This window comes from Nelusetta ayraudi, unplaced genomic scaffold (assembly GCF_046127955.1).
Source record: "Nelusetta ayraudi isolate G7.1 ecotype Tasmania unplaced genomic scaffold, CSIRO-AGI_Nayr_v1 ptg000135l, whole genome shotgun sequence".
In the NCBI taxonomy this organism is placed as follows: domain Eukaryota; kingdom Metazoa; phylum Chordata; class Actinopteri; order Tetraodontiformes; family Monacanthidae; genus Nelusetta; species Nelusetta ayraudi.
Genome location: NW_027466185.1, coordinates 15,976,421 through 16,003,356, shown reverse-complemented (window position 1 = coordinate 16,003,356; position 26,936 = coordinate 15,976,421). Strand labels below are relative to the sequence as shown.

At 40.6% G+C, this 26,936-nt stretch overlaps 1 protein-coding gene across 1 annotated transcript; it reads left to right on the top strand.

Moving 5' to 3' along the window:
• Positions 1–913: 913 nt before the first annotated feature.
• lrrc3b (leucine rich repeat containing 3B) lies at positions 914–19,656 on the top strand. Its single transcript, XM_076011712.1, has 2 exons — positions 914–1,053; positions 14,659–19,656. The coding sequence occupies exon 2, from the start codon at positions 14,811–14,813 to the stop codon at positions 15,591–15,593; it is 783 nt and encodes a 260-aa protein (XP_075867827.1). The 5' UTR covers positions 914–1,053; positions 14,659–14,810; the 3' UTR covers positions 15,594–19,656.
• The last annotated feature ends 7,280 nt before the right edge of the window (positions 19,657–26,936 follow it).

The following is a 26,936-nucleotide window of genomic DNA, read 5'->3' as shown; positions in this document are numbered from 1 at the left end:
ATGTATGTAGGTATTCTTAATTAACTAACCTAATCTGCAATATTGTATAAAGCACATACACTGTGAAACACAGTTGATCAAAGCACACCACAACAAAAAAGATATATAAGCAGACATACAGAAAAAAACATTAAACACAGGCAAAACCAAACAGGCATCGTACGAGATAATGGACAAAAACAAGGCGCTGAGAAACTGAATGCATCATCCCAGACTGTGTTTCAGCCAGACGAGGTGTTTTTAAGAGGCAGTTTGAACTCAGACAGCCAGACTGACTGCGAGGAGGACGACTGCCTGATGTCTGGGGGCTTTTCATCCCAACGCTGCAGCAGCCTGATCCCCTCTAAGCCTCAGTCTTGTTTTCAGAACAACCCCAGCAACAGCTGATTGGCAGAGCGGAGAAGGTGAGATTCAAACAAGTCAGAGGAGCGCTGGAGCGAGGGATTTATCTGGATGAAGGAAATTTCAAGTTAATTCTGAGGTGCACAGGAAGGAGAAGGGAGAAATGTGAAACGCTTGATCCGGACCTCCTGCTACACAATGGAGGAAACCTTGTCTTGGGTTCTTATTAGGGCTGCAACTTAAAGATTGTTGCTGTAATGAGTCAGTCAGAGGAGGATAATTTAAGAAGTGTGCAAAATGTCAGCACTTGGGCTGCAAATCCATGCTTACACATGCAGTATTTCAAATGCTGAGATTCAATTCTTTGATTTAATATTTCCATTGAAAGCACTACAAATACCCTTTAGTTCACATTTGAATTGAATTGAATTCTTTCTTCATTTTCTCCACAAGTAGGGAAGGGGGTGGGGGGACATTTATTTCTGCGGTGCTTTTAATGTTCGAGCGGAAACTCTCCTTCTCACTACGTGTGACTTGACCTAAAGAACCCCTCCCTTTCTCCCCCATTCACTCCTGTGCGGAGCTTTTATACCGGGAGGTAAAGATGCGAATTCACACTGCGACTTGCGCATCAGTGAGCGGATACCCGAGCAGGCAGCCTCCCTCATCCGCCGCCTGCAGCTGCTGCTTCTTCTTCATGTGATACCTGGGGTTGGTATGATTTGTTTTCATCTCTGTAGCGTGTGTGCAGGTGAGCGGACCCGTGTCGCCTGTTGCTCCGTGCGTGAGTCTCTGCGCTGCTGCATGTTTTTTTTTTTTTTTTTTTTGCGCTGCGCCTCCTCCGTCTCCGCTGTCTCCGCCGCCGCCACTGATGCTGCTGCTGTTTGATTAATTGTTGCACGCCGGGATTGATTTCGCGCGCAGATGATCTCACAAACTTCCAGACTGGGGATGGTTGATCAGATGTTGGTTGGTTGGTTGATTGATTGGATGGATGGTTGGTTAGTTGCCAGGTGGTTCCCACCTTCTCCCCCCCCCACCCCCCACCCCCCACATTCCCGCCACATCAGGCGGCATGAGGTTTGATTTGGTGTCGGCAGTTCAGGTTCGAACGGTAGTCTGGTGCGTGATGTTTTCACCGGAGAACCCCACCTGCAAGACTCGGTTTAAAAAATGTAAATAAAATCATAACCTTGATTTAAATGTTGATATTTACCGCATTAGAATGTTGTTAAACAATCATCAGAAACACCGGCAGTCATATATCCATTCGGCTTATGAAGATCATACAATCAACTCAATCCCTTGTCTTGTTTTTTTTTTTTTTTAGGATTTTTATTCATTTTTCATTATTCCAACTTTGATCCTGTTTCGCAAGCACTTTCCAGCGATCACAATGCAGAATGGACGAGTCCACCAGCAGCTGCTTGTTAAAGTGGAACAAATTCCAATCTCTCAGTATTGCCTAACACTGTTTCACTCGAGCATGTTGGCGAGACCAACTGCCACCACCGGTGCGCGATTATCGCAGAAGTGCGCGTATGAAACAACCAGAGGTGCTGGTGGGGTCTCCTGCTCGACGTTCTAACCTTTTCAGGGCCGTATTTCAGTTGAGACACATTTACTGTCTCTCCTGTTTGTCTTTGGGTTTGTTGTTGGGTCAGTTTATGGGTGTCGAGTGCAGTGTTTGTACAGCCACAGCCGTCATGTGACACGGAGCTTTTGTTAGATCACATTCATGCGGCACTTAAATAGTTGTGTTAGGGCAGGCGCGCATCTTCTTCTGCATGTGAAGCAGCAGCTGGATTCTCGGGCTCTTCTCGCTTTAACCCTTGATGGCCACGAAGAATCCGATCGTGGTTGTGTTTCGCGTGACTGAAGCCTTTTTAGTTCGCAATTTCTTGTGTTTCCAATCATTGAATTCGTGAAATAGTTTCGATTCTTATTCGATTATTCGATCACATTTGATTCAACATCATTCGAAGGTGAAGCTAAGGTAAAACCTGAAAAATACAATTATAATGAGAAGAGTATTACTGACGAATAAAATATGACAGAAAATAGCCGATTGATTGTCATATACTCTGTCAGGGCAACACAAAGACAGCCACTGTGTTCATATACAGAGTGTGTAGATGATAACATGAAGCCCACAAAAATCCCATTGCCTGATTATGTAAGTAATTGTATTTACTTTTAGTCAAAACAATCTCCAAATACACAATTTAGTGGAGTTAATCGTGACTCAAATTGACCATGACGATAGAATTGAATTAGATCAAAGTCGTTTCATAAACAAACAACATTTACTGCACTACGTTGACTGATTGATAAAAGGAATCACTCTAGATACATTCAAGGAAATGTTGAAAATGTTTAACAAGCTTAGAAATGAGGAAACTGCAGTTACTGCAGTTTTCCTTTCCCGTTATGAGTTGAATGGGTATTTAAATTCCATTGAAGTGAAAGCAAATCAGATTGAGACTGCTCTGTGGCACTATATCTAAAATGACTGAGCTTTCTGTGTGTTTCATACTGCAGATTAACACATCTGATAATTATGGTGAGGTTTGGTAGATCCTTTATTTTCAAATGTTTTTCATTTATTGCCATTCTATATTATTTATGGTGCTTTTAGTTTGAATTAAAGAGCCAGTGCGTTCATTTAGTAGCATCTAATAGTCACAAGACATATTGCAAACAGTGTCGAGATTAACGCTGGTCAAGTCAAGACATGCGTTCACTAACATACCAACTGATCACTTTGAAATGTTACATATTGGGCCTTTTACAGCAATATGCAGTTGCCGCACACTGTTAAAATATCCATCCACTGTAACTGTATAATGTTTATAACATAAGTTCTGTTCCCTATATATTTTTTTAATTCTTCCACCTATCTGGTCTTTGTGACTAGTAGGAATATGAAATGCTTTTTTGACAGATACTGGGAGCGTGTGGAAAGCCATTTCATGTCTTCAGTTTTGGATAGCAAGCTGCTGCCGCGTTGCGAGAGTCTGCTGACGGAGGAGTGAAACAAACAAGGCGCGAGCACGTTAATGGAGGCCAAACCGTCAGTGAGGAGATGAAGTGATCAGCAGCACAATTAAAGCAGGTTCACGCTTCAAAACACATTTCCTGTTCATTTTCACAGAGGCCCCTGTGATACAGCTGCAGCAGTTTTCCTCACAGCGAGGGACTGAAGTCGCTGTGGACTTTGTCATTACTTTCTTTCTTTCTTACTTTCAGCGTGAAGTTGAGTTCAACTTTCCTTCTTTGTACATCAACTACAGCTGCTCATCAAGTCTCCTGATGGTCAACTTCCATAATATTCCAAATATAGGTGCTGCCCTCTGGCACCATCAGGTAGTGTTGTAGTCAAGACCGCGACCGAGACTTTATGATGACTAGAGAGTATCGAAATGGAGACTAGACCAAGACTTTATATATCAAAGAAAAATAACAACAAAACATTTTTAAAAAATGACGAGTATCTTTTTTAAATTCCAGTTTGCTTGTAAAGGGAACAGCAACATCTCTTTTCAGCAAGGTGTCTTTCATTTTCTTGAACATTTTGTTGTTTTGTCAACTGTTTTGAACCATTTAAAAAAAAAATTGCTTCATCAAATTGTAAAATAAATGAACTAGGAATAAGGGGGCAAGCTGTCTTTCTGGGTGTCACCAACAGAGCGGAAAAAAAAGTGCAGCAGCTGGATTATTTTCTGTTATTATCGTGTTATTACACTGTTGGCTGAGTCTCCACTGGTCTGGATCAAAAATCCGCAATCCGCCCTGTCCCAGACCCCAGACTCTTGAAAAGTGTTCTGGAGACCAAGACCAACGTCCAGTACTACAACACTAACATCAGGGTAATGTTCAGATGCAGCTGAGCAAATCATTGCAATTGCCACTTTAGTTTCTCATAAATTTCCATCAAGGCATACATGGGCTCCCGTGTTTTCTCTGCAGCAGCTTCCCATATCACTTTATAGTTAATAATCACTTTACGACAAAGCTCTCCGATGCTCCAGAATGCAAACCTGCAGTACGCTACTTTTGACTTTTAACCACATCCTCCACATAAACACTGCTACAGGCTGCGCAGTAGCTTTAAAATGCCCCTTCCAACAGCATGGAGCTCATCAATCTTTCATGGCGGGAGCCCGGCGTGTGGAGACTTGATTGCCGTATTTAAACAGCAGAGTCACGGATATCAGCTGACATTTAGGCCTGTTAGCAGCTCCGCACCACATCATCCTTTACATCTCAGAAGCCGACTGACCTTTGGCAAACTCACCTGCGATCCCGGTGAGGCAGCTGTACTGTAAGCTCCTGGAGTTTGGCAGTCAATGCGGCCACGCCGGCCTCGTCTCCCCATTAGGTGAAGTGGAAAAGAGGACAATCAGATGGACAGTAGGCCGAGTGCCCCTCAGGCCACCGACTTGTCTGATTGCTCCGGTTCCTCACAGAACAGAGGACGGCTTTTTATTGTTACTGTATTTTATCATTAAACCTTTGTTTACCCAGTCAAACAATTAAGAACAGATTTGTATGCACAAATGCAGCCTGAACCAAGAGCGAAGGTTCTGGAGGGCTGGAGGAGGGGATTTGGGGGCTGAAAGTAAAAACAGGTCATACGTTTGACAAAAACAACAGTTAATAATGATAATTAAAAAAAAAAAAAAAAAAAGTGCATTTGAACATAAGCTGCATTTCCATAATAGTTGTTGGCAAAATAAAAGTATAAAATATTTCTGAAATTTTGACAAAGCACAATTGTGATTTGCAGGTGTTTCCATTGAATGGTGTGAAACGCATACGCCTTAATTCTGGTCAAATCTCGTCCTGTGAGACCCCACGGTGAGGAGGATGGAGGCACAAAACATTTTGCCATAAATCTGCATTTCCATGTTGTTTGCTGTCAAGAATGGTGGTTATATTTTTCTCTTTGATGACTTGTCAAAAATATTCCGTCTCCTCCCCCATTCAATCATAACGCACCATTTTTCCTGGTCAGTGAACTGGTCACGTGACCTCGTACGTCACGTCTGATGACGTGTCAATACCAAAAAAGTGTTTCCATGACACTTGCGACATGGATACGTGTGAAAAACCACCTCATGAGAGCGTCAAAACCTTTTAGCCACGTTTGAGAGGTTTTTCCTAGTTGAACTGTTTCCATCACCAGTTTTTATTGCCATATTTAGGTTTTGTGCAATTCTAGGGGTCATGGAAACAGACCTACTGACAAGTGACCAAAACTCGACAGGCACAACTGTCAAATGAAAATTGACCAAAAATGAACCACACATATTTATGATGAATGTGTTGAGATTTTGTTAGTATGCTGTGGACATCGCAAAAAATTCTCTGTTTTCGAGTATTTTTCACACGACTGCTTGACACAGCATTGCTTACCTCAGTTCACTATTCTTGTGTAATATAATACATTTTCAACCGATACATTTCATTCAAATTCAAATTTTTATTCAAATTTGCTTCTATTTTTAGCAGCAAATTTGAATAAAACAAATTTGCTTTATTGATTTAAGGTCTGCAGTCTGTCTCTCTTTTGTTTAACAGCCCATCATCGCCAGCTAGTCTTTCTTCTTCTTATAATTTTTTTGATAGTGAAGCTCTAGCATGATATCAGAGGACCTTTCAAAGAAATTGTAATTATATCAACCTGTTGCCCCTTTCTGTTTGTTGTTGATTGGAAACCTCTTTCTCCCAAATTACAGGTGGGATCACCTGAGGAAAAACACTTTCCCCCTCCCACATTCTTCAGACTCGTTCCTGTCTGCGTTCAGGTGGAAATTCATCACATTAACTTTCATCGTCATTATTGCCAGCCGAGCATTCTTGCGTTTTATTACAGGATCCATTGTGCAACACGGTGTCGTGTAGTCTGATGTGTTTGTGTTGGCAGATACTTTGATTGTGAGTCGTGGTTGATTGCAGACACCAGTAAAGTTGAACTGGCATCAACTTCACGCTCAAGGAAAGAGAGAAATGAAAGAGGACGTCTGCAGGGACAGATGAGAGAAGCTGCTGCAGCTGTATCACAGGGGGCCTCGTTGAAAATGAGCAGAAAATGTGTTTTCATGCGCTGCCGGATTTGACTGTTGTTTTTATTGCGATAACCGACTTTCATTTTGGTCCATTTTACAGAACAATTTCTCTTAGTGGAGGCAAATAAATGATCAAATAAACAAAAAAATATTTAACTGGGCCTAGTTGATGTTTAGAAAAGTGTTGTATGGAGGCAATATCACACTTCAGGTCGTGCTGACACCACCAGTATCAGGTATTGTTATCAGTAGCTGCGTTTCCTTGACCCTTAGAACTGCGCAAAACCTAAATATGACAATAAAAACTGGTGATGGAAGCAGCTCAACTTGGAAAAACTTCTCAAATATGGCTGAAAGGTTTTGACTAGTGGTGTAAAGATAAACCGATTTGAATCGGTTATCGGTCTGTGACGTATGAGATCCGAGTGCATCGGTTGATGGAGCCCTGGATCGGTAAAGATCGGTAAAGTAAAAATAAGCACTTGGGGTTAAATTGTCCATTTGTACTGAATCGCACTGAACCGAATCGGATCGAATCATACCAAACAATTTTTTATGAATCGTCCCTGAATCGGATCGTAGTTTGTGAATCGAGATTTGAATCGGATTGTTTTGTGAGAGAAAGATTCACACCTCTAGTTTTGACGCTTTCATGAGGTGGTTTTTCACACGTATCCATATAGAGGGATATCGCAAGTGTCATGGAAACACTTTTTTTTACATTGACAAGTCAGTGGACATGACGTACAGGGTCATGTGACCAGTTCACTGACCAGTGAAAATGGCGCGTTATGATTGGACGGAGGAAGAGATGGAATATGTTTTAGAGGTAATCAAAGAGAAAAATATAACCACCATTCTTGACAGCAAACAACATGGAAATGCAGATTTATGGCAAAATGTTTTGTGCCTCCATCCTCCTCACAGTGGGGTCTCACAGGACGAGATTTGACCAGAATTAAGGCGTATGTGTTTCACACCATTCAATGGAAACACCTGCAAATCACAATTGTGCTTTGTCAAAATTTCAGAAATATTTTATACTTTTATTTTGCCAACAATTATTATGGAAATGCAGCTTATGTTCAAATGCACTTTTTTTTTTTTAATTATCATTATTAACTGTTGTTTTTGACACAACATTTTTCGCTCTTCATCTCTTCATTTTACTACGGCCGAGAAACAGATCCTTTTCACGCTCGGTTGACAACAGAGGGTTTTGGGTTTATAAGCTTTATTAAATAGATTGTTATATTTCTTAAGAAGTGGGCTGGAGGCTCATTAACTTCAACTATCAGTGCCATCTAAAACTGACAAATGAAAATGTTGATTATGGAAATTTAATTGAAGCATATCAGATTTCTAAACTTTTAGTTTTAAATAAATAATAATAAATAATAAAGTATTTAAAAGATAATCACTATGGAATCTGGCAATACAAAATGACAACAATGCGCTGCACATTTATTTATTTAAATTTTTTTTGACTCGTCTCTGGGATGCTTAATTCTTTGTTCCATGTTAATCTTCATGAAGAATCATAACTGACTGTTCATAACACCGGCCAAGAATCTTTAAAGGGGCAATCAGCGATTTTTCTCCATGAGAGAGCGCAGTTGAAACCAAACAAAGAGACTTTGAGCTTGTGATCCTTTCACCTCCATCGCTCCACATCCACACCCTCCTTGGTTTCATTGACGAAAGGCAGCAAACACACACTGAGCGAGCATAGGAAATGCGGCGATGATGTAAGTGTAGAACGCTGCAAGTGTGTGAATGTCGAGTGAACAAGCTGGATGTGACAAGTTTAGCTAAAACACAGCGCTTTATAGCTCTAAAGCCAACAGTTCAGTCTTACTACAGTGTGTTGTGTTTCGAGGGGGACCACCATCAGTGACGGACCTGCCTCCGACACACAATCCTGCCAGCATGAATAAGAGTTTTTGTTTAGTTTTATCTATTCAAAGTATTATAAGAACTGGGTACCAGACTAACAATATGGTGGTGCAATAAGTTTCCTAGTGGCCACTTAATGTAATGCAGCCCAAAAACCCATATGGTCCAAAAAGCATTTTTCCAATTGACCACAATACAAAAATAAATGCCTGCAAAACGGCTGACAGGTTGATTGTGACCTGAAACTTCACAATAAATCTTTTTATTTTTATATTTTTAAGTCATGGAGCTCAACCTGTCTTCCTTTTTGCCTTTCAGTCTAAAAGCATAGCTTCATAGGATGCTGTCTCTACCGTAGCGTTTACCCATCCACTCAGATTAGAGGGCACATTCATTTGCAATGGTAGATTCGTATAGTCCATAATGTAATTCTCTGAAGAGTTACCAAAGTCAAGGACTTTTCCCCAAAAAATGTATAAAGGTTAGAAAATCACCAGAAAAGACTTCAGTCCTAGCTTGACCTCATGTCTCTTGGCTCGCTCTGATTGGCTAATGCATCACATGAGTTACAGAGGCATGATGGGAAGTGACACACATGCTCTATGATAGAGGTGGGCAACCTTTTTCACCGGTGGGGCCACAGTTTATTAATTAATTTTATGACTTAATTACTATTAATAAAATTTCTTCAAATTTTAGCAGGCTCTATTAAAAAGCTGAACGAGCCGCATATGGCCCCTGGACCATAGTTTATGGGGCCGCACAATGCAGAAGACACCAGGAAGCCATCCCAAAGAAGTGGACTTTTCAGGTATATGTGCCAGTTGAGCAACTCCATTGAAATGAATGGGCCGTCATAGTGGACGCTGGGGGACTGGTTAACCCTGAAACTAGTCTGATGCAGGTCCGTCACTGATACTGGTCCCCTTGGAAACACGACATGGTAACAGAGTGGTGGTAACAGAAGGCAAAGCTTCTGCTTGGGGTTTGTTTCCAGCAGAATCTAAGACAACATGAGCATTCATTCAGAGCATGTTCAGTGCTGTTTGTATGTATTTTCTGATGCATTTCCCCGCAGTCGGGCCTCTCGCTGTGTGGAACAGTGGTGGGGCAGCTGTTTCAAAAAGCAGCAGGAAGCAGGGATTTCCATGTATTAACATGCACATTCAGCTGGTCCAGCTTTATAAGCAAGACGATAGAAAGGGCTGGAAATGAAGAGGCAGACAGGGCGTGTGGCTCTACTACATATGAACACAACTGGAGCACATGCCAGTGTTTCATTTCCTTATATATGACAATGATGAAAATCACTTATTGTCCCTAAAGGTAAAGGAAAGAAAAAATGACCACTGACATTTCAGACAGCAAACCTGCACATATTGATTGAAATCATGCGTGAGCCCCATTCTCTATATTTTAATAGCTTTTGCAATGCGATAGAAATGCAAAAGAAAAATCCAAAAGGTTTTCACTCTCTGGACTCCAAACACAAAAATGTGGATCAGTTTCTAAATATAACCTTGTGCAGCCAATAAAATGAGATAAGGTGGGACTGCAATAGAGAAGGCCTGATGGTTAAATGCTGAGGAAGCAGAGTGTCATAGTGTCTCTGCCTGACACAAAATGATTTGAGAGTCTGCTTAGTCTAATTTAGAAGAATTGAACAAAAAAGGTGTTCGGTTTGGCTTTCACTGCGTGTGGCTGCAAGGAGATTTCAGTCTAGGTCAGAAATGAACATCGTGTAAATACAATTTGATATTTTGCAAGAATTGTTTATCTGCAAACAAAATAATGCATATTCAATCTAATTTGAAAAGCATATAAGCACCGCCTTACCCCAAGTGTGTAATTCTTAAATTGTGCAACTGCTGCATGATTAGATTAGATTAGTTAAATAATGACTTCAGATTTCCATTACATTTATAAACTTCCCCTTAAAAGATCGACTGAATTATTCCTCAACAGTAGTTTTGTATTTCTAGTGTTTCCATTAGGCAATCCAACTAAGTGCATATTGATCACAAAGACAACAGTTAGACTACTGAACTGAATTACTGGTTTAAGGTCACAGGCAGAGGTATAACTACAGCATTAATGTTCACCACAGCAAAAAAATATAACAATATTTTCGAGTGTTGCATAATTGCCAGTGAAGCAAAGACCGCCAATATCTGGTGTGATCCCCTGGGATAATTTCCCAAGCAGGGTGGCAAATTGCTTTGGGAAGAAAAAAAAAAAGAAGTCTTTGCACTCTTGGCCACTTAAAACGTTCTTATACGCTATAGGTGAATGTGCCTTCCACATCATAGAAGGTCACTCAAGGGTGTGTGTAACGAAACACACCCACCAAGTGTGAAAAAATGTAAAGCAAACTACTCCTACCTCTGAGACGAGAAAACATTTTCAATGTTCATGCCATTGCAGATATTGACTATAAGACAGGAAATGGGCTAGAGGCAGTTACTGGCTATCGTTCCCAACTGCTGGCCGACTAGGGACATAGAAAACAATATAATGCCTGCGATTGTTAATAGTTATGATTTGAACACAAATACTTGGAACACCAAAACCTGACCAGTGACTGTCTGGAGGGGCACCAGAGATTTTGAAATAATACCAGCCATCAGAGTGGCTCCTCCAGTGAGGACTAGACTAGTGAGGACTGCTGCAGCCACATCAGATCTGACTGTAGTCAAAGTGTGTCAGCCATTGATCCACTTGTCAGAAAAAAGACATTTGACCTAAACATCCAACGCTAAATGCTTTTGAGTTTTATACTTTAGTATATGCACAGACTGAAAAGCAACCATAATGAGCTCTCTGCTGGCACAGTGTAGTAAACATTGTCAAATTCTTACACTGGTAGTTCCATCTTAAGAAGCTGTTTTGGATGTTGTGTCTTGCCCAATTAAATTGCAGTTTGGCAACGTGGCGACAGGGTCGAGGATCAGTCGAGGGGGATCTGCCCTTCATTCTTCTTTTTCTTCTCCTTCTTCTTCTTCTTCTTGCTTCAGTTGAGCATGTTCAGTAAAACTCATTGATTGGATTCTGTTAAAAGTGTTTTGTCATAGCACGCAATGGTGTGAGCACGGTATTTCTATATTCTTATATCATTCAGTGCGTTTGCTTGTTCACAAATATCTATTATTCCTGTTTTCTTTTTTTGCCTGTCCTGTCTGGCAATAGTGACACACAGTACTGAGTCTGGATGTCCTTGTAATGGCTGGCAGATTTATTCTGCAAAGGGCGAGATTGAGCTTGTTGTCGCCGCTTTCCCAATACTCTTGTTGTCAGTGGAGATGATTGGTGGAGCCTCGGCCTTCTGTTCCTGGACATTCGTCTTCCTCACGCAAACATCTATCCTAAGTCTGGGACAAATGGTCGGCCAACTACTACTACACATACTAATACCAGCCAGGGATCAGTACCTTGCAAAGTGCAAATAAAGAAAGAATTCAATCATCATACTGGATGGGTTTTTGTGTTTTCGCCATTGATATTGGCAGATAACAAATAACAAAAAGCAGAAAATGACTGTGCCTGTACAAGGTGTGACTGTGCTTCAAATATAATTGTGAGGAATGGTATGAAAGAAGTAACAGAGAGGTTTAGAGTCGGCAGAAGGCCGATTTTTGTGGTGTCCAAAAATAGAAAGTCATATTGTGATGTGGTGTGCAGATATTGAGGGGGCAGCCGCAAACACCTTAATTTTCAGCCATGCTGTTTGAGGACAGGATGGGCTTCAGAGGGAAATAAGAGCTAATCCTGTCTCGAGTTATGCAGATCACATAGGCTAACATCAATGAGTTGGCTGGATTTGACAATGCAAAGCTCATCACTGTTGGTTTGTACCATATTTTTGTTGACTTTAGCATTGTTGTGGGAATTTCATTCCACTCGATAAAAGCAGCATTCATTCATTGTATGAAATAGTCAGTAAAGCTTTCATGATTGTGTAATTCAGTTTGAGCTCGGCTGGTTGTAGATAAAATGGATAAAACGGGAGTTATTGGGTGAATTCCAATTCCTCCCTTAACCCACAATCTCAACCCTCAATCTCAAAAATGCGCGCTCCCGCGAGGTGCAAGTACTATCCCGATTTTAAGAACATCAAGTTGAGGGACGAGTTTAAGGGCTGTATCGCCCTCAATCTTGAGATTATCCGGCACCACCCTTGTCAGTAAGGGCTACCCAGAAGGCATTGCGTATTTTCGCCAAGACTTCTTCGAAAAAGATCGCGATGTAAAAGCGAGCTACAAATGGAAGTATTTTCTTAGTTAACAAAGATATAAATATTACGAAACCATTTTATTGTCTTAGTTTAAGACTTTTTTATGGATTATTGACATCGTTGTTGCGTAACATTTTTTTTTTTTTTTACTTTACGAGGTTTGGCAACCGGAGCGGCGGTCCCGGCTTCACGTTACTTGTATACCTCGTTGTGTAGCGAAGGAGGACTTCTTCCTTTTTAGCCGTCTTTTTATTTTTCTCCTTCTTCTTCGTCGTTGTCGTCTTCTTGACAGACTGGACGTAGCTTTGGCGTAAGGCCGCCCCCCACAGTCTGAAGACGTAACTGCACTTAAGGGGTGTCCCATTTCTAAGCCCTTACACTTATTATTGAGGGCCAAGATTGAGGGCCAAAGATTGAGGGTTAAGGGCGAGGGTTGAGATTGAGGAGTTAAGGGAGGAATTGGAATTGGCCCATTGTTTTGGTTTTGGAGTGGTGAAAGTGAGCATGACTAGAGAAGTCAACAAGAAATTTGCAGATGATTGATCGCTGTTTTCGGTCGGTACGCTACGTTAAGCTTTATAAGCGTTTTAGAATGTCCCCTCAGAATCATGATGTGAAACGTGTAAACTATCACGTAAAAATGTCATAGTTTCACGTTATCATGTGAAAATGATCACAAAATAACGTGATAGCTTTGTGTTTTTATGTGAAAATTATCACAAAATAATGTGATAGTTTCATGTTTTTCTGTGAGAATTATCACGGAAAAACATGATAGTTTCACGTTATAACGTGATATTGAGCCCCTTTTTTTTTCTAGGGTGGCAGCAATGTAGTTTTGTAGAATAGAATCAAATTGAATGGATTGTTTGTCACCAAGATATTTGCCCATTTCCAGAAGTAAAGAGTATGTCCCTTCGCCCCAATCATGTCTGTCATTAACTAACTGAAAGAATCGCATTCAAACTAGCACGTCGTTCTAACAGACTAGTAAGACGGAGAGGAATCAATAATGGCTTTGACAGTAATTTGGTCACGTGCTACACACCAGCGGCTTCCTGCTGCTGCTGCCGACTGATGTCGATTCTTCTGAAGAGTCGTACTTACAGGCCAGCTGATGAGTGTATCTCCAAACACACAGAGCTGTTTGTCCCTTTGCGCAATAACAACAATTGGAACAAAAAACACTCAGTATTTTTGATTCAATGTGAGGATGAATTGTAAGAAGAATTACGAGACTGTCCATTTATTGCCTCAATGACATGAAAAGAAACCAATACCATGTGTGGATTGTTCTTCAACACAATGCAAAGTCATGCTCAGTTGTTTTCTATTATTCACAATATTACACAGTCTCCACTCATTCTTCTCATTACTAAAGATCTTTATATAAAAGGTTTTATATAGATCTATTAGGGAGCTCATGTAAATGGTGGCTTGACTATTCGTTGGCTATCAATCAAAAATTAAAGCCCTTATCTGAATTACATGGCCAATATATTCAGTCCGTTTCTTTTCAATAGTAAGTTGTTGCCTCTTGTGCACAGTACCAGCTGGATCAACAGTTTGATATGTGCTTGAAGCTACCACCTGTCTTTACTGTGCAGCTTAAAATTAATAAGCAAACATTATCTAAGCAAACATGAATGTCTGTCCCTTTTTAACTGTTTTAACTTGTTGATTCTGTTGTGACTGTATGAGTAGGAGCAACAGACGACTGCATAATTTCCTTCGGGATTATTAAAGTATCTATCTATCTATCTATCTATCTATCTATCTATCAAGCTATCTTGTTTGACCTATATTTCTGTTTTGGATTTCATTGGGTTTTAAATAAAACAGACTTTCAGTTAAAAGTCCAGTGTGTAAAATTTGGTTTGATGATTTTTATATTGATAAAAACTTAACACATTGCCCATAAATACATAAATAAAAGTTTATACTTGCAGTACAATAAAAGTAATGTAAGGGCCACACCGAGCAATATTTCTAAGGAAGCCCGGTGTGGACAATCCAGCTGCTACACTGGACCTTTAAATGTCGCACACGTATGAACTTTTATATCTAATTCAGCAATCATGTATATTGACATTGCAACTCTGTTTGCTCCTGTTTCAGAACTGAAGGCAGCATGGTATCGTCCCCTCACACATAGTGTCACTCGCCGACGCCAGAGCGAGCGCCAGTCGCCCCAAGATGCAATGCAGGTGAAGGAGCTGGTGGTGGCGCTGCGGGCCCGGGCGGAATGCTGCTGCTGACGGCCGACCAGTATGACTCTGCTGGACGTGTGGCTGTCTCGCTCCATCCCCATGTGCCTGCTTCTCCAAAGCCTTGTCCTCATGGCGCTGTGCTTCCCCTCGGCCAGCATGTGTCCCAAAGGCTGCCTGTGCCAGCGCGACCCGCACCTCCACGGCTTCAACGTCACCTGCAGCCAGTCGCGCCTCAAGGAGATCCCGCCCAGCCTGCCGGCCGACACCGTGCTGCTCAGGCTGGACCACAACCAGATCGGCGCCGTGCCTGACCAGGTCTTTCACGGACTTAGGCTCCTGCGGGAGCTCAACCTGTCGTACAACGCGGTGGAGACTTTGGGGGAGGCTTCGTTCAGCGGCGTGGAGGGAACTCTGCAGGTGCTGGACCTCTCGCACAACCGCATCACTAGCGTTCACAAGGACGCCTTCGCTCGCCTGAAAGCCCGCGTCATCGTGGACGACAACCCCTGGCACTGCGACTGCGCCCTCCAGCAGGCCATCGGCGGCATGGCGCACAATCACGACGCCGCCGCCCGGGTCCTGTGCAGGAGCTCGGAGCTCCTGGACCAGGAGGGACGGCCCTTCATGGCCGTGGACACGGACCTGTGCAACCTGGCCAAAAGGACCACAGACTACGCCATGTTGGTGACCATGTTCGGTTGGTTCGCCATGGTCATTTCCTACGTGGTGTATTACGTCCGTCAGAACCAGGAAGACGCCCGGCGCCACCTGGAGTACCTCAAGTCGCTTCCCAGCAAGCCCAAAAAACCCGACGAGGGTGACGACATTAGCACTGTTGTCTGACAGCAGAACCAGAGGAACATCAAGCAGGACCCACATTTGTAGTGTTTCAGTCAGAAACAATTTTTAGCTGATGTAAGCGCCGACTTTTTCGAGTAAAAAATAGCTATTCAGTAATAGGAATTTTGTTGTACGTCCTCACCGGGGTTTGTTCACGTTTAGTTTGAAAGAAAATGAGGAGATTATGTAATAAGGACCAACGCAAACGTTTTGCTTTTAACAAAGTTTCATATGGAGTTTTGACAATTTGATTCTCAGGATTAATCAATCACATAAATAAGACTTTTATAGATTTCAATTTAAAAGATCTGATTTAAAAAAATGAAAATAATAATAATATTAGAATAAAATTAATAGCTTGAGGAGACTGAAGTAGCCCAAAACATTTGCAGGTTTAATTTCGGTCCATCAAACTGCACATTGAATTAGACACATTTTTTTCCAAATCATCCCAATTGAATCTATCACAACCATATACAAAAGTCATAAATAACTCAATATATATACATTGATTTTTCTTTTGGGGTACCTGAATTTTTACATTTCTGACCTGCTTATGGTCATGCTATTCTCACCAGTAATTTAAGCTACGACAAAGCAAAAGATGTGTACAAGAGTGAGCTGTAGGCCTCTTAGTTAAGAAAAAAACGATGATTAAAGATGAATTAAAAGGCAGAGCTGTCATTAATTAGCAGCTGCTGTCCAACCACTCAACACTACACCATCATTTATCAAGTCAATGAAGAGAGAATCATCCCAATTGGCAATTAATTGGAGTTTTCTTGAACTATGCCCCGACAAATGTGATGGGGACAGAAAAACTGAAAAAGCAGTAATAGTTTAAGACAGACAGAATCTTTCAAAATTCCAATTTTGGCCCAATTTATCTAAATAATGTTTTTCCAAATAATACACACAAAAATAAATGATTAATACTGTTTGAATATTAATTTCTTAGGACAACATAGGGAAGTAACTGCAAGTCTATTTCAAGCAAAATACACGAATCCAGCGTGGTAACTTCATTGACCGTAACAGTTTATGAACCGAATGTACAGTAATGACTCTGTGGCGAGAAAGTTTGGTCAAAAAAACAAAACGCGCTGTGTGGAATTTTCTGAGGGCACTCTATTGAATATTTGTTCCAGTGTAAGTATCATTATGCAGATGCAAACTACACTTTATTTTAGAAGGCACTAGAAGTAAGTTTGTTTTGTGAGGTTTTGATTTGGTTTTTGTTGTTTAGTTCTATCATTTTGAAATAGATCTATTTTTGGTACAGTTTCATTAAACAACCATTTAATTCAAAATAAACAGCTGTAGCTACAAAACTATATATTCTTGCTATCTACGTTAGTTGAAAAGGCAAAAATTAAGTTGGTCTTACTGTGTTAAAAAAACAAAAAACAAATCAAAACTGAGGAATCTCTCTGAGGAATGGAATCCTCTTTAAGTCCTCACCTGTATCACCTTCTGCTGCGGAGAGCTGATTGTGTTGATCCGCCAATGTCCTTTCATAACTTCTACTCACAGTCTGGACCATGTTTTCATTCAGTGAGGCCATTATTTGTCCCCAGTTTGTAAAAACTAGATTTTTCTGTGGTGGTCATTTGGTTGTTTTGCAAAAGAAAGCATCCCTTAGTTTCAAAACATAAAAAAAAAATTAGGGTATGAAAAAAAGATATATATATTTTGGGAATTTGGAGTCTTACAAGTTTTTTTTACAGCTTGGTCTGAACCTGCATGTGTCACAACATCATTTTGTAATTTAACGCTAAATATCAACATGTAATTCAAGTTGATTTAACTGCTTCTACATCTTTAACAGGTGTTTTTCAAAACTGGTTAAAGTTCTAATCAAACAGTAAACATCACTTCAGAGTAGCATGTTTTGAAGCTTTACTTCATAAATCCATATACATATAACTGTAAAAAGGCTGAACTCTTATATCTGGAAAACTGTGCTTGAAGTAAATCAAATTAGGACACGTTATTCAATCAAGGAAGTCAACATTACTTAGAGCTTTGGCTGCTCTGTTGCTTGATTCTCTCCCTGAATTCCTCAAGCGGATTGAGCAATGAGGTGAAGAACAGAAATCTGATGTTGTCTCAAGGAATTTCTCATTCTTTTCTCTCCCGTCAAAATTAGGCAACAGATTTTGAAATTGTGTTATTATGTGACTTGCAAATGCCTTTTCAACACTTTTACATTGACATCCGAATGTCCAAACTGTTGCAGCAATTTGACCAGTGGCATTAAATTGAGAGAGAATGTTTCCGCGGTAAGCATCTCCAGAATGGTGAGAATGGTACTTCATTACCGCTACATCAGAACAATTAACACTTCATGACCTCAAAACCGCTTTGTAATTATGGTCAAAACAAACACTGGAGCACAGGGTCAGGTCTTCCTCTTTGGGAGTCAGAGTCAAGGACATGTTGCATGATGCAGTTTCTGCTGCCAGAAAGGATACTTCAGATTTTTACTTAACTATATCAAAAATGATTTATGACCAAAATTGTTATAAAAAAAAATAAAATAAAATAAAAAAAAGAATCAATTGTGTAAGTTGAAATTCTTCAAAAAAAGTACCTATACATTATTTGCCAAGTTTAGGATCTAAATATAAGAGCAGTCAATATATTGCAAAAAAGTACAATATTTTTAGTTCCCTTTTTGTACACTGAGAAAAACTGAATTATCTCAGTAACTAGTTGAATGTTTTGGAAAAGGCTGCTAGTCAGATGTCAAGTTCTGCTAAAGCAAATTCAATTTGAATTCATTATTGTCTCATTTGTTGTTATAGAATGTTACAAGTAATAATGAAGTATCCGTGGACAGGCTTCTGGTGTGTCACTCTGCATCACTTGGTCCAGTTTTGATGTTTCTTCCAGTCGTCGTCGCATATCAGTACTTTTGAGACATAAGCACAAAACTAAATGTCCTGATGTGCAATTTGAGTTGATGCTCTGTTATTCTCCTTCACCCTCACACTTGATATTACAGTCGCTCCATTTCATTCTGATGAGACGTCTTGAAGATGGCGCAGACTGTGTGATCACCTCTGTCATGAAAAATCACCACAGACATCCATGACCCAGCCGAGCTGCTGGCGCACGCACCATTTCCCCCCAATAACACTGTGTACAGTAATGGCCCTGGCAGTGGCTGATGGGAAAATTACTGCTGCGGTTTTCTCAAATGTCTTCCCCTGTCATCGCCATGCCTCAATATCATTTGAATACTGGCACTAGAGGAACCCCATCAAACGGCACTTCAGAAACACAATAAAGATACAGGAAATGAGATTTTCACTGAAAGCCGGTTTCATGAATTCTACTTTCCCTTCATTACAGACTGAATATAAACCTGGCTGGCAGACTGGATACTCTGACATCTTGTGAAACTTGCTTCCAGTTTATGTTTTTCAGTGTTTGTCACCCTGTTTGGATGTGTACAGTGACAGTTGTTGAAAATCCCATCTTTGAGGGATATGCAATGAGAATATGTAGGTACTGTAGGTAGGCAACGCTAGAATTCCATGTAAATACAAACGGTTGATGTTGTGCAAAACTCTTGAAATCCCTTTAATTAGCTGTTCTTGAATGTGCTCCTCCCCAAAGCCTGGTCTTGTAGAGACAGCCTCATACTGTCATGACAGGATACGTGATACAATGCATGTCCAGTGTAATGAAGCACAGTGTAGCCAAGGACTTGAGAGTATTTCTAAGTGCCTGAATATTTCTCTTAACATGGTATTTTTCTATTTAGTTCTTCCACCTCTGGTCTTTGTCTGAGCGCACAACCCTCTTTCAGTTCAGCATACACACTGGTGAATACGTACTTGGTGAATTCAATTATTCAGGATCATTTTTCAAGTTGAAATCAGTCACACTGATGTAATGTGCTGGTAAACTGCCCCGTATCCCAGTTTTCCATGCACAAATGGGATGTGACAGACCTGGGAGTGACATGGTTGGATGAAAATGGTTGCACTGACTATCATGGTTGTGTTGTAATGGCATGACATATAAAAAATAATGAAATAAAAAGGGTTTGCATTGATTCATGGCATATTTTCTGACTCTCTTTGACTGATTAATGGAGATATTGAGGTTTATATACTGAAGGTAAAGATTTTTCTTAAAGGTCCAGTGTGTAATATTTGACTTGATTTATGATTTTTACATTGGTAAAAGCTTAATATACTGCCCATAAATACATTAATAATAGTATAATTGCAGTGCAATAAAGGGGTTTTCCTACCCTTTGAACGGTTCTCATATCTCTGCCATCTTGCACCATCATATATCTGAGGAAGCCTGGTGTGGGCAATCCAGCCACCTGACAGTGTGTTTCGTAATGTGGGCGACTGCTTCAAATAAACCAACAAAGAAGAAGGTGGACAAGGTATCTTGGTTTGTGTGTGCAGGCCACTGTAGTTCACTGGTAAGCTCAGGGGAGGGAAGGTGGGTGCTGCAATCTAAAATGGAACCACTTGATGTCGCTGTTTCTTCTCAAAATCTCCACTATTACACATTGAACCTTTAAAGATTCCGGAAATGCATTGCAAGATCCTTATTTCTTAACTATGAGATCAGGATCTCATAATTACAGGACAAGATCTCATAATTAAGAGAAAAGATAGCATAATTATGAGATAAAGATCTCGCAATGTGCTTCCGTACCTGCGCAGTGCTGACATACTAATGTTGATACCATCCTCAGTTTTAAGAAATGCAAGTATTTCCCAGTGTCTCAAACCGAGAAGGTATTAATAGCATATTAACTGCGATAGCGCCACCATTGGCCACTGGTTAGAAAGGTTTTACAGACATTTCCTGTTTCTTTATTTTAGCTCATAATTCTAAGATATTTTCTCGTAATTACAAGAACTTTTATTGTAATTATGAGATAAAGTGCCTAAAAACAATGTTTATCCAGCGAATGTAATGCACTTCCATAAAAGATCACATAGAGAAGAATACATAGCAGAAAAATATGAGATTCTAAGTGTGACCAACCAGCCATTGGCTGTCATCAACTCATTGCGTTCTTTGCAGTCAGACTTTAAACAGAGCTCAGGGTCAACGCGACCAGTCGCTCTGACAGACACAGAGCGACTGCGGCCATCTGGAAATGTTTTCTAAAACCATGATGTAATGAAGCGGGCCATTTCTCTCCACACGCGTCGTTACCCCCGGCCAGATTACTCAGCTCTGACAATCATGTCTTTTTAAGGAAGTGTTAAATTTAGGAGCGGACCCAGAAAACCATGAGAGAAGCCCAATTCCGCGCGCATTAATTAGCTTCAAGCATATTGCACAAACAAAAACAGAGCTTTTCATTTGTTGCCTCTGTGCAATGAGATGGAGAACTAATTCTTTTCATGGGGAGCTTCTGGCTAAAACCAATGCACACACTCCACAAACTATTCTTCATCCTCTTTCCAATTACAATGAAAGGCTATAATCATTTTGTTACGGGAAATAATTTTTCATATTATACGAAATCATCTTCATGTGAGAATGCTCTGATTTGAAGATGTAAATGTGTGTCTTCACTCATGGCATACAAAGATAACTACCCTGTGGTACATGTTCTGGTATTCTAATCTAAGTGATGATGACATTATAAGAGTCTAATCTAGTTTTCATTAAAACTGAACAGCAGGGAACAACTGTTTACATCCCACCCGACCAGGAGCTGCTCCATTGGCTCTAGTGCTAAACTGTGAAGACAGTCTCTCTCTCTGTCTCTCACTCTTTGTGTGTGTGTGAGAGAGAGAGAGTGTGTGTATGTGTGTGTGTGTGTGTGTGTGTGTGTGTGTGTGTGTGTGTCTTCCTCTGTTTAGACAGAAACACAAGAAATCACTATATTCTGAAAAAAAAATGAAGAAAAAACAAACAGTCTGTGTTTGCCAGATTGGTTTGTTGTCGTTGGCAGCGGGACAAACTGGTGAACCGGGCTTCTATTCATACACGCACAAAGTGAGAGGACCCCGTCGCGAGCGCTTCGCCTCCCACAAGATGGCACCCAGCTTGCTGAAACAAAGAAGGAACCAAAACAATCCTAGAAAAGAAAGCAAGCGACCTTTGGGGAAAAAAAACAAAAACAAGACAGTTACTCAAATAAACTTAAAGGCGGTGAATCGACAAAGGCAGAAATAAAAATGAAACAGGTTCACTTTGCGGCAATCTGACAAAAACTCCTCTCCACCTCAAGACAGGAGGAAACGCACTGAGCATGTGCACTCAGGTGCCTTGACAAGTCATGGTCTAATGTGATTGGCTGACAGGAGTGGTCAGGCCTGGAGCTGCTTTCACTGCCTGAACGTGATTGACGTACCGGTGAAGCAGTACGGACCTCAAAAAATGTGGAGGGTGCCAATGTCCCTCAAGGCCAGAGGTGGCAAACGTGTTCACGTTCTGTACTTCAGTAAAAGTATGGATACTCGTGTAAGAAAAAAAATACTCTGCTACATGTAAAAGTACTGATTCAACTCTTTTACTGAAGGAAAAGTGAGAAGTACATGTTCTGAAATTTACTGAAATAAAAGGAAAACAATGTTGTTTTTTTTTGCCATTAATCAAACAATACATTTGTTGGTGATCTTGTAAAAGTGAAAAAGTTGTGACAGAATAATCTGGACTGAACTGACCAGAGGTCTCACATGAGCATCTGGATCATTTTTTAACAGCTTTCCTATCTCAATACTACAGGGTTTTCTCCACTGCAGCGCAATCAAGCTGTAATAAATATTATTTATAAATAGCCAACCATTATTGGACGTTGACACTTTTAATAACAATAATGAATGGTATCTTCTGCATTTTCTGCATTTTCCTCTGAACTGAAAACCTACTGAACAGAAGCCGAGCCACTCTGAAATAATCTCCCTCAAAAATGTGTTCCAGTGTTATATTAAACGACACAACAGCAGAGTTCATATAGCTCCACTTCAAGCAATAACAACTATAAATAAATAATAAGAGAAATACTTTACAGAATGTGTATCTTTTCAATTCAAAAGTAACAAGCATGTTTTTTTCCAATGCAAGAAGTACAAAGTACAGATGTTTGTGGACAAATGTAGGGAGTAAAAGTAAAAAAAAAAAAAAAGAAAGAAATACTCAAGTCAAGTACAGACACCAGAAAAACCTACTTAAGCAGAGTAACAAAGTATTTGTACTTTGTTACTTCCCACCTGTGCTCAAGGCTCGTATGACAACACAGGTATCGACTCAAACACACGTTGTGATGGTCCTCACTGAGAAATGACTCGTCGACACTGAACGTGTGCATTACGGGTGAGTGCACTAAAAGAAATCACATTTGGAGACTGAAGAGTGAATGTTGTTGCAATATATCAGAAATGCACGAGGTGTCCAGCACCCCCCGCCCCCTAACCCCCATCCCCCACAACCCCCACCACCACCACCACTGTACATCACAGACTGGTTGGCCTTGGGATATTTGCAGTTTTACAACATCAAAGAAGACATCCCGGCTGTGTTCCAGCAGTTGTTGCCTGCGTTACATAATACCAAGGTGCTGTTTGCCCTTCAATGATCTTGAGGAGAGGAGGCCAAACAGCAACACCCACACTTCTTCTGCTCCTTCCGCTGCAGTTGTTGTTGTTTTTAACCACACGTGTGAGTTGTCCTTCGCCGGCGTGAGGCCACATCTCCTGTTGTTGCGCACCGTACATTCAGTCTGTGGTTTGACCTGAAAAAGCTCTGAAGCTCTGCCTGTTTTTAGCTCCTCTTACGCTTGATGACTGTCGGCTTCCTCTCGTTTCTATTACTCACTCCTCTCCTCCGTAGAGCCAACATGCGTCAAGTCTTTTAGTCAAGCAAAGAGCTGATACTGACTTGGCAGTATTATTTATTATATTACGTAAGGATGGAATTTAATGGAACTTTCTCTCATCTTCATTTACTGAAACAATAGCCGACAGCAACACATCAAATTTTCAATAACATGTGTCCTTTGTTGTTCATCATCTTGGTCTCTTGATGTCAATATGTGAGGGCAACTGACACACATGTTTTTTAATTGAAACGGAACATTTAGTGGTTGATTCATGGATCAGCCTCTTGTGCTTTTGTGTCTTTTGTTTCTGGGGGTTGGAGAACAGCGTGTTGTGCAATAAGAACATGAACTTTGAGCAGTCGGACATGTGCATTTACATGGCATTTCAAAGTTTAGTGAAGGTCAACTAAAGTTCACCCTCTAAAGGTTATTAACGGAAATTTAATTGTGAGAACTTAAATTGACATTCACATTATTGCTTCATCAATGGCCATCTCTTATCATCTATTATAGTGAAAACCTTTTTGAAATTATGGATAAATATCATAAATTCCCTATTTGGCTATTTTTATCAGTCTTTTTTTAACTTGAAACTATGACTGTGGCCAAGACTTATTCGAGGATGACGACAATGGAAAACACTATTTTGAAGTCTGTTTTGGTGTTTTTGCGATGACGTCACAAAAATACTCGGCTATGTCGGAATTGTGTTAATTGATTATTTAACACAATTCAGCAGCAGCTGTTAATTTAAATCATTACGTAACAGCTGAACCTGTTGCCAAAATCAGTGAGCGTATGGCGCCGTTGTCTTTTCCACCCAGGAAAGAAAAGCATTGAGCTTTGCTTTTCTTTAAATGTACGATTTAAACTGACAAAGCCGCTGCCATTTCATTATCTTCGCTAATCCTTCTGGCATTCAGCCGCTTTTTTAAGAGCTTGACAAGAGTTGTTTGTTTTTCTTTATATTTCACCATATTTAAATGTCACCTGGTTCTCACATTCATTTCAACTCAAAGGGGACAAATTAATTTTTCCATTCGAGAAAGAGCTGAAATAACAATACTTGCTGACCTTTGTTACCACAGATTCCATCAGCCGAGCAGTGATTCAGAAGAATTAGGAAAAAACACACACTCCTATTGTGAAGCTCTCGATTGATCAGGATCCAAGTTGCAGAAATGGAGACGGAGGCGGGGATTCACTTCAAGGTCCAGTGTGTAATATTTGGCTTGATTTATGATTTATATATTGGTAAAAGCTCAATATGCTGCCTATAAATACATTAATAAAAGTGTATAATCTCAGTACAATAAAAGTCCTTTCATTTTCCGACCCTGAGAACAGTTCCTATTTACGGTATATATTAGAATCTCCATAGAACAATAAGGATCCAGTGCTCCCACCTTTCTTTCTTTCTGTGTAGAGTTTGCATGTTCTCACTGTGTCTGCTGGGTTCTCTCCATGTTCTCCATGGGTCTGCTGTGTGTGTGTGTGTGTGTGTGTGTGTGTGTGTGTGTGTGTGTGTGTGTGTGTGTGTGTGCGTGCGTGTGCAAGTGGTTGTTTATCTCTATGTGGCCCAGTGATGAACTGGCCACTAGTCCAGGGTGTCACCCTGCCTTCACCCTGTGACAGCTGGGAGAGGCTCCAGCAGACCCCCGACACTCTGAGCTCAGGAAGAAGCTGGTATTGAAAATGGATGGATGGATGGATGGATGGATGGGTTGCAGCTGGCTGTAACTAAACACAAAGGTTGGAGGGAGGGAGAGAAGGTGTAGAGACTAGGAGCCACAGACCTAACAGCTGTTTTTATTGTTAATCAAGTCTATTCATGTCACATTGTAATTCCAGCTTTCTTGTTTTTTATCAATGACGTCTGATTTACATTTTTTTTTTAACTGTAGCTATTGAAGGGACATGAATGATAATTTACTAAAGGTTTGCATGTATGGTATAACACAAACACCAACGTCATGACTTACACTAACGAATCCGAAGCTGATCTACAGAGGGGGCGCAATGAGGGTTGTGACTGTCACACGGGTAAAATAACGTGCACAGTTTTTTGTGTTGTTATTTAGCACCTTTGAGAGGCATTTTTTGACTTTGCACAAATCATTGGCCACATATGGGAGAACTGATTCTGGCTGGGTTGCAGACACGAGCCATCCGATCCAAAGCCACTTGTCACAACGAAGCCTTTCATAGTTGGATAGCAACAGCATTTTTCTTTTCTTGTCATAGAGCGCTGCAGCAAATAATGGAAAACACCTTGACCTAATGTGTGTGTCTGTGTGCACGTGCCCGCGCGTGTGTGTTTCGCGCAAATAATCATTTTTGTTGCATTTTTTCCTCAGTAAGGAGCTGAATTCCTTAATGCCTCTGATGTCTCCTGTCAGTGGAGATCCAGTGCTGACCAGCTGGCGATGAGGACGCACTGAGTGTCCCAATAGCACTCACCCATCAAAGGTAACAGTCGTCGCCTCCTGTCACACCGTACAGTCCATGTTGCAATCACGTTCATCATGTCCTATTTTCTCTCTGACGCAAAATCCCCCTTGACATCGGGCGCTCTCCACGACTTTTCCGCGTGTTGTCATTTACACACGCTGTCTCAGTAGATCACCTGCAACGCGCAAACCAACAATACGCCGTGAGAGAACGCCTCCCCTTGGCTTTCATTCATGCCAGAGTAGTGTAATCGAGATCGACTTTCAACGAGGGCCTCTTTGTAAAGCTGAGAGACAAGAGAATGTCTCACGCTTTTATAGTGAAAGTTTATTTTTATTCACTGCCGTCTTCGCTGAAAAACCCTCAACTTGCAGCCTCTCCTTGTGTGGGCCTGAGTAGGTGGTTTCAAAGAAATGTTCTGCAGAACACGCTGAGCTCTGCTTGTTTTCTGTACTTCCCTCAAGAGTTCTTTTTTAAAATCTCAGGGAAGATAAAATCACCAGGCCTGTGTATGAAAGCAAGGTTTTATCTATTTCATGATCTCAGCCATTCAGACATTATTATATTATGTCCTTCTATGATTTGTTATTTATGTTATATGTTACTTGACATTTGGCTTACATTTATCTCATAAAGAACAGCAGTCATGGGTTCCTTTGTTTGGGCTGGTTGCAAGCTGGGAGTCCTTGTAAAAGATCACATTTACTGTTTAAAAAAATAATTGGAAATAACTAAATAACAAATATTTGGAATCAATGCCACAACAAGTTGAATTTACATAGTGTTTTCCAATATTATGACTTAAAAAAAGAAAAAAGCTTGCCTGTGCAAGGCACTTTTCATGTGTTCTACATATAGTGATAAATTTGAACTGACTTCATTCACTTGTTATTAGTACACAAGTGTAGTTAGCACCTTTGCCTAACACACCAGCTAGCTGAAAAATTAGACATTAAATTTTGATAATTTGTTATCTGAGATGCAGAAGATCACGTCCAGCCCCAGACTGAAAATAATCGGGGGAATTTAGGACCCTGAAGAGGATCAGGTTTTCTCCTCCAGCCCTGGACAACATCAGT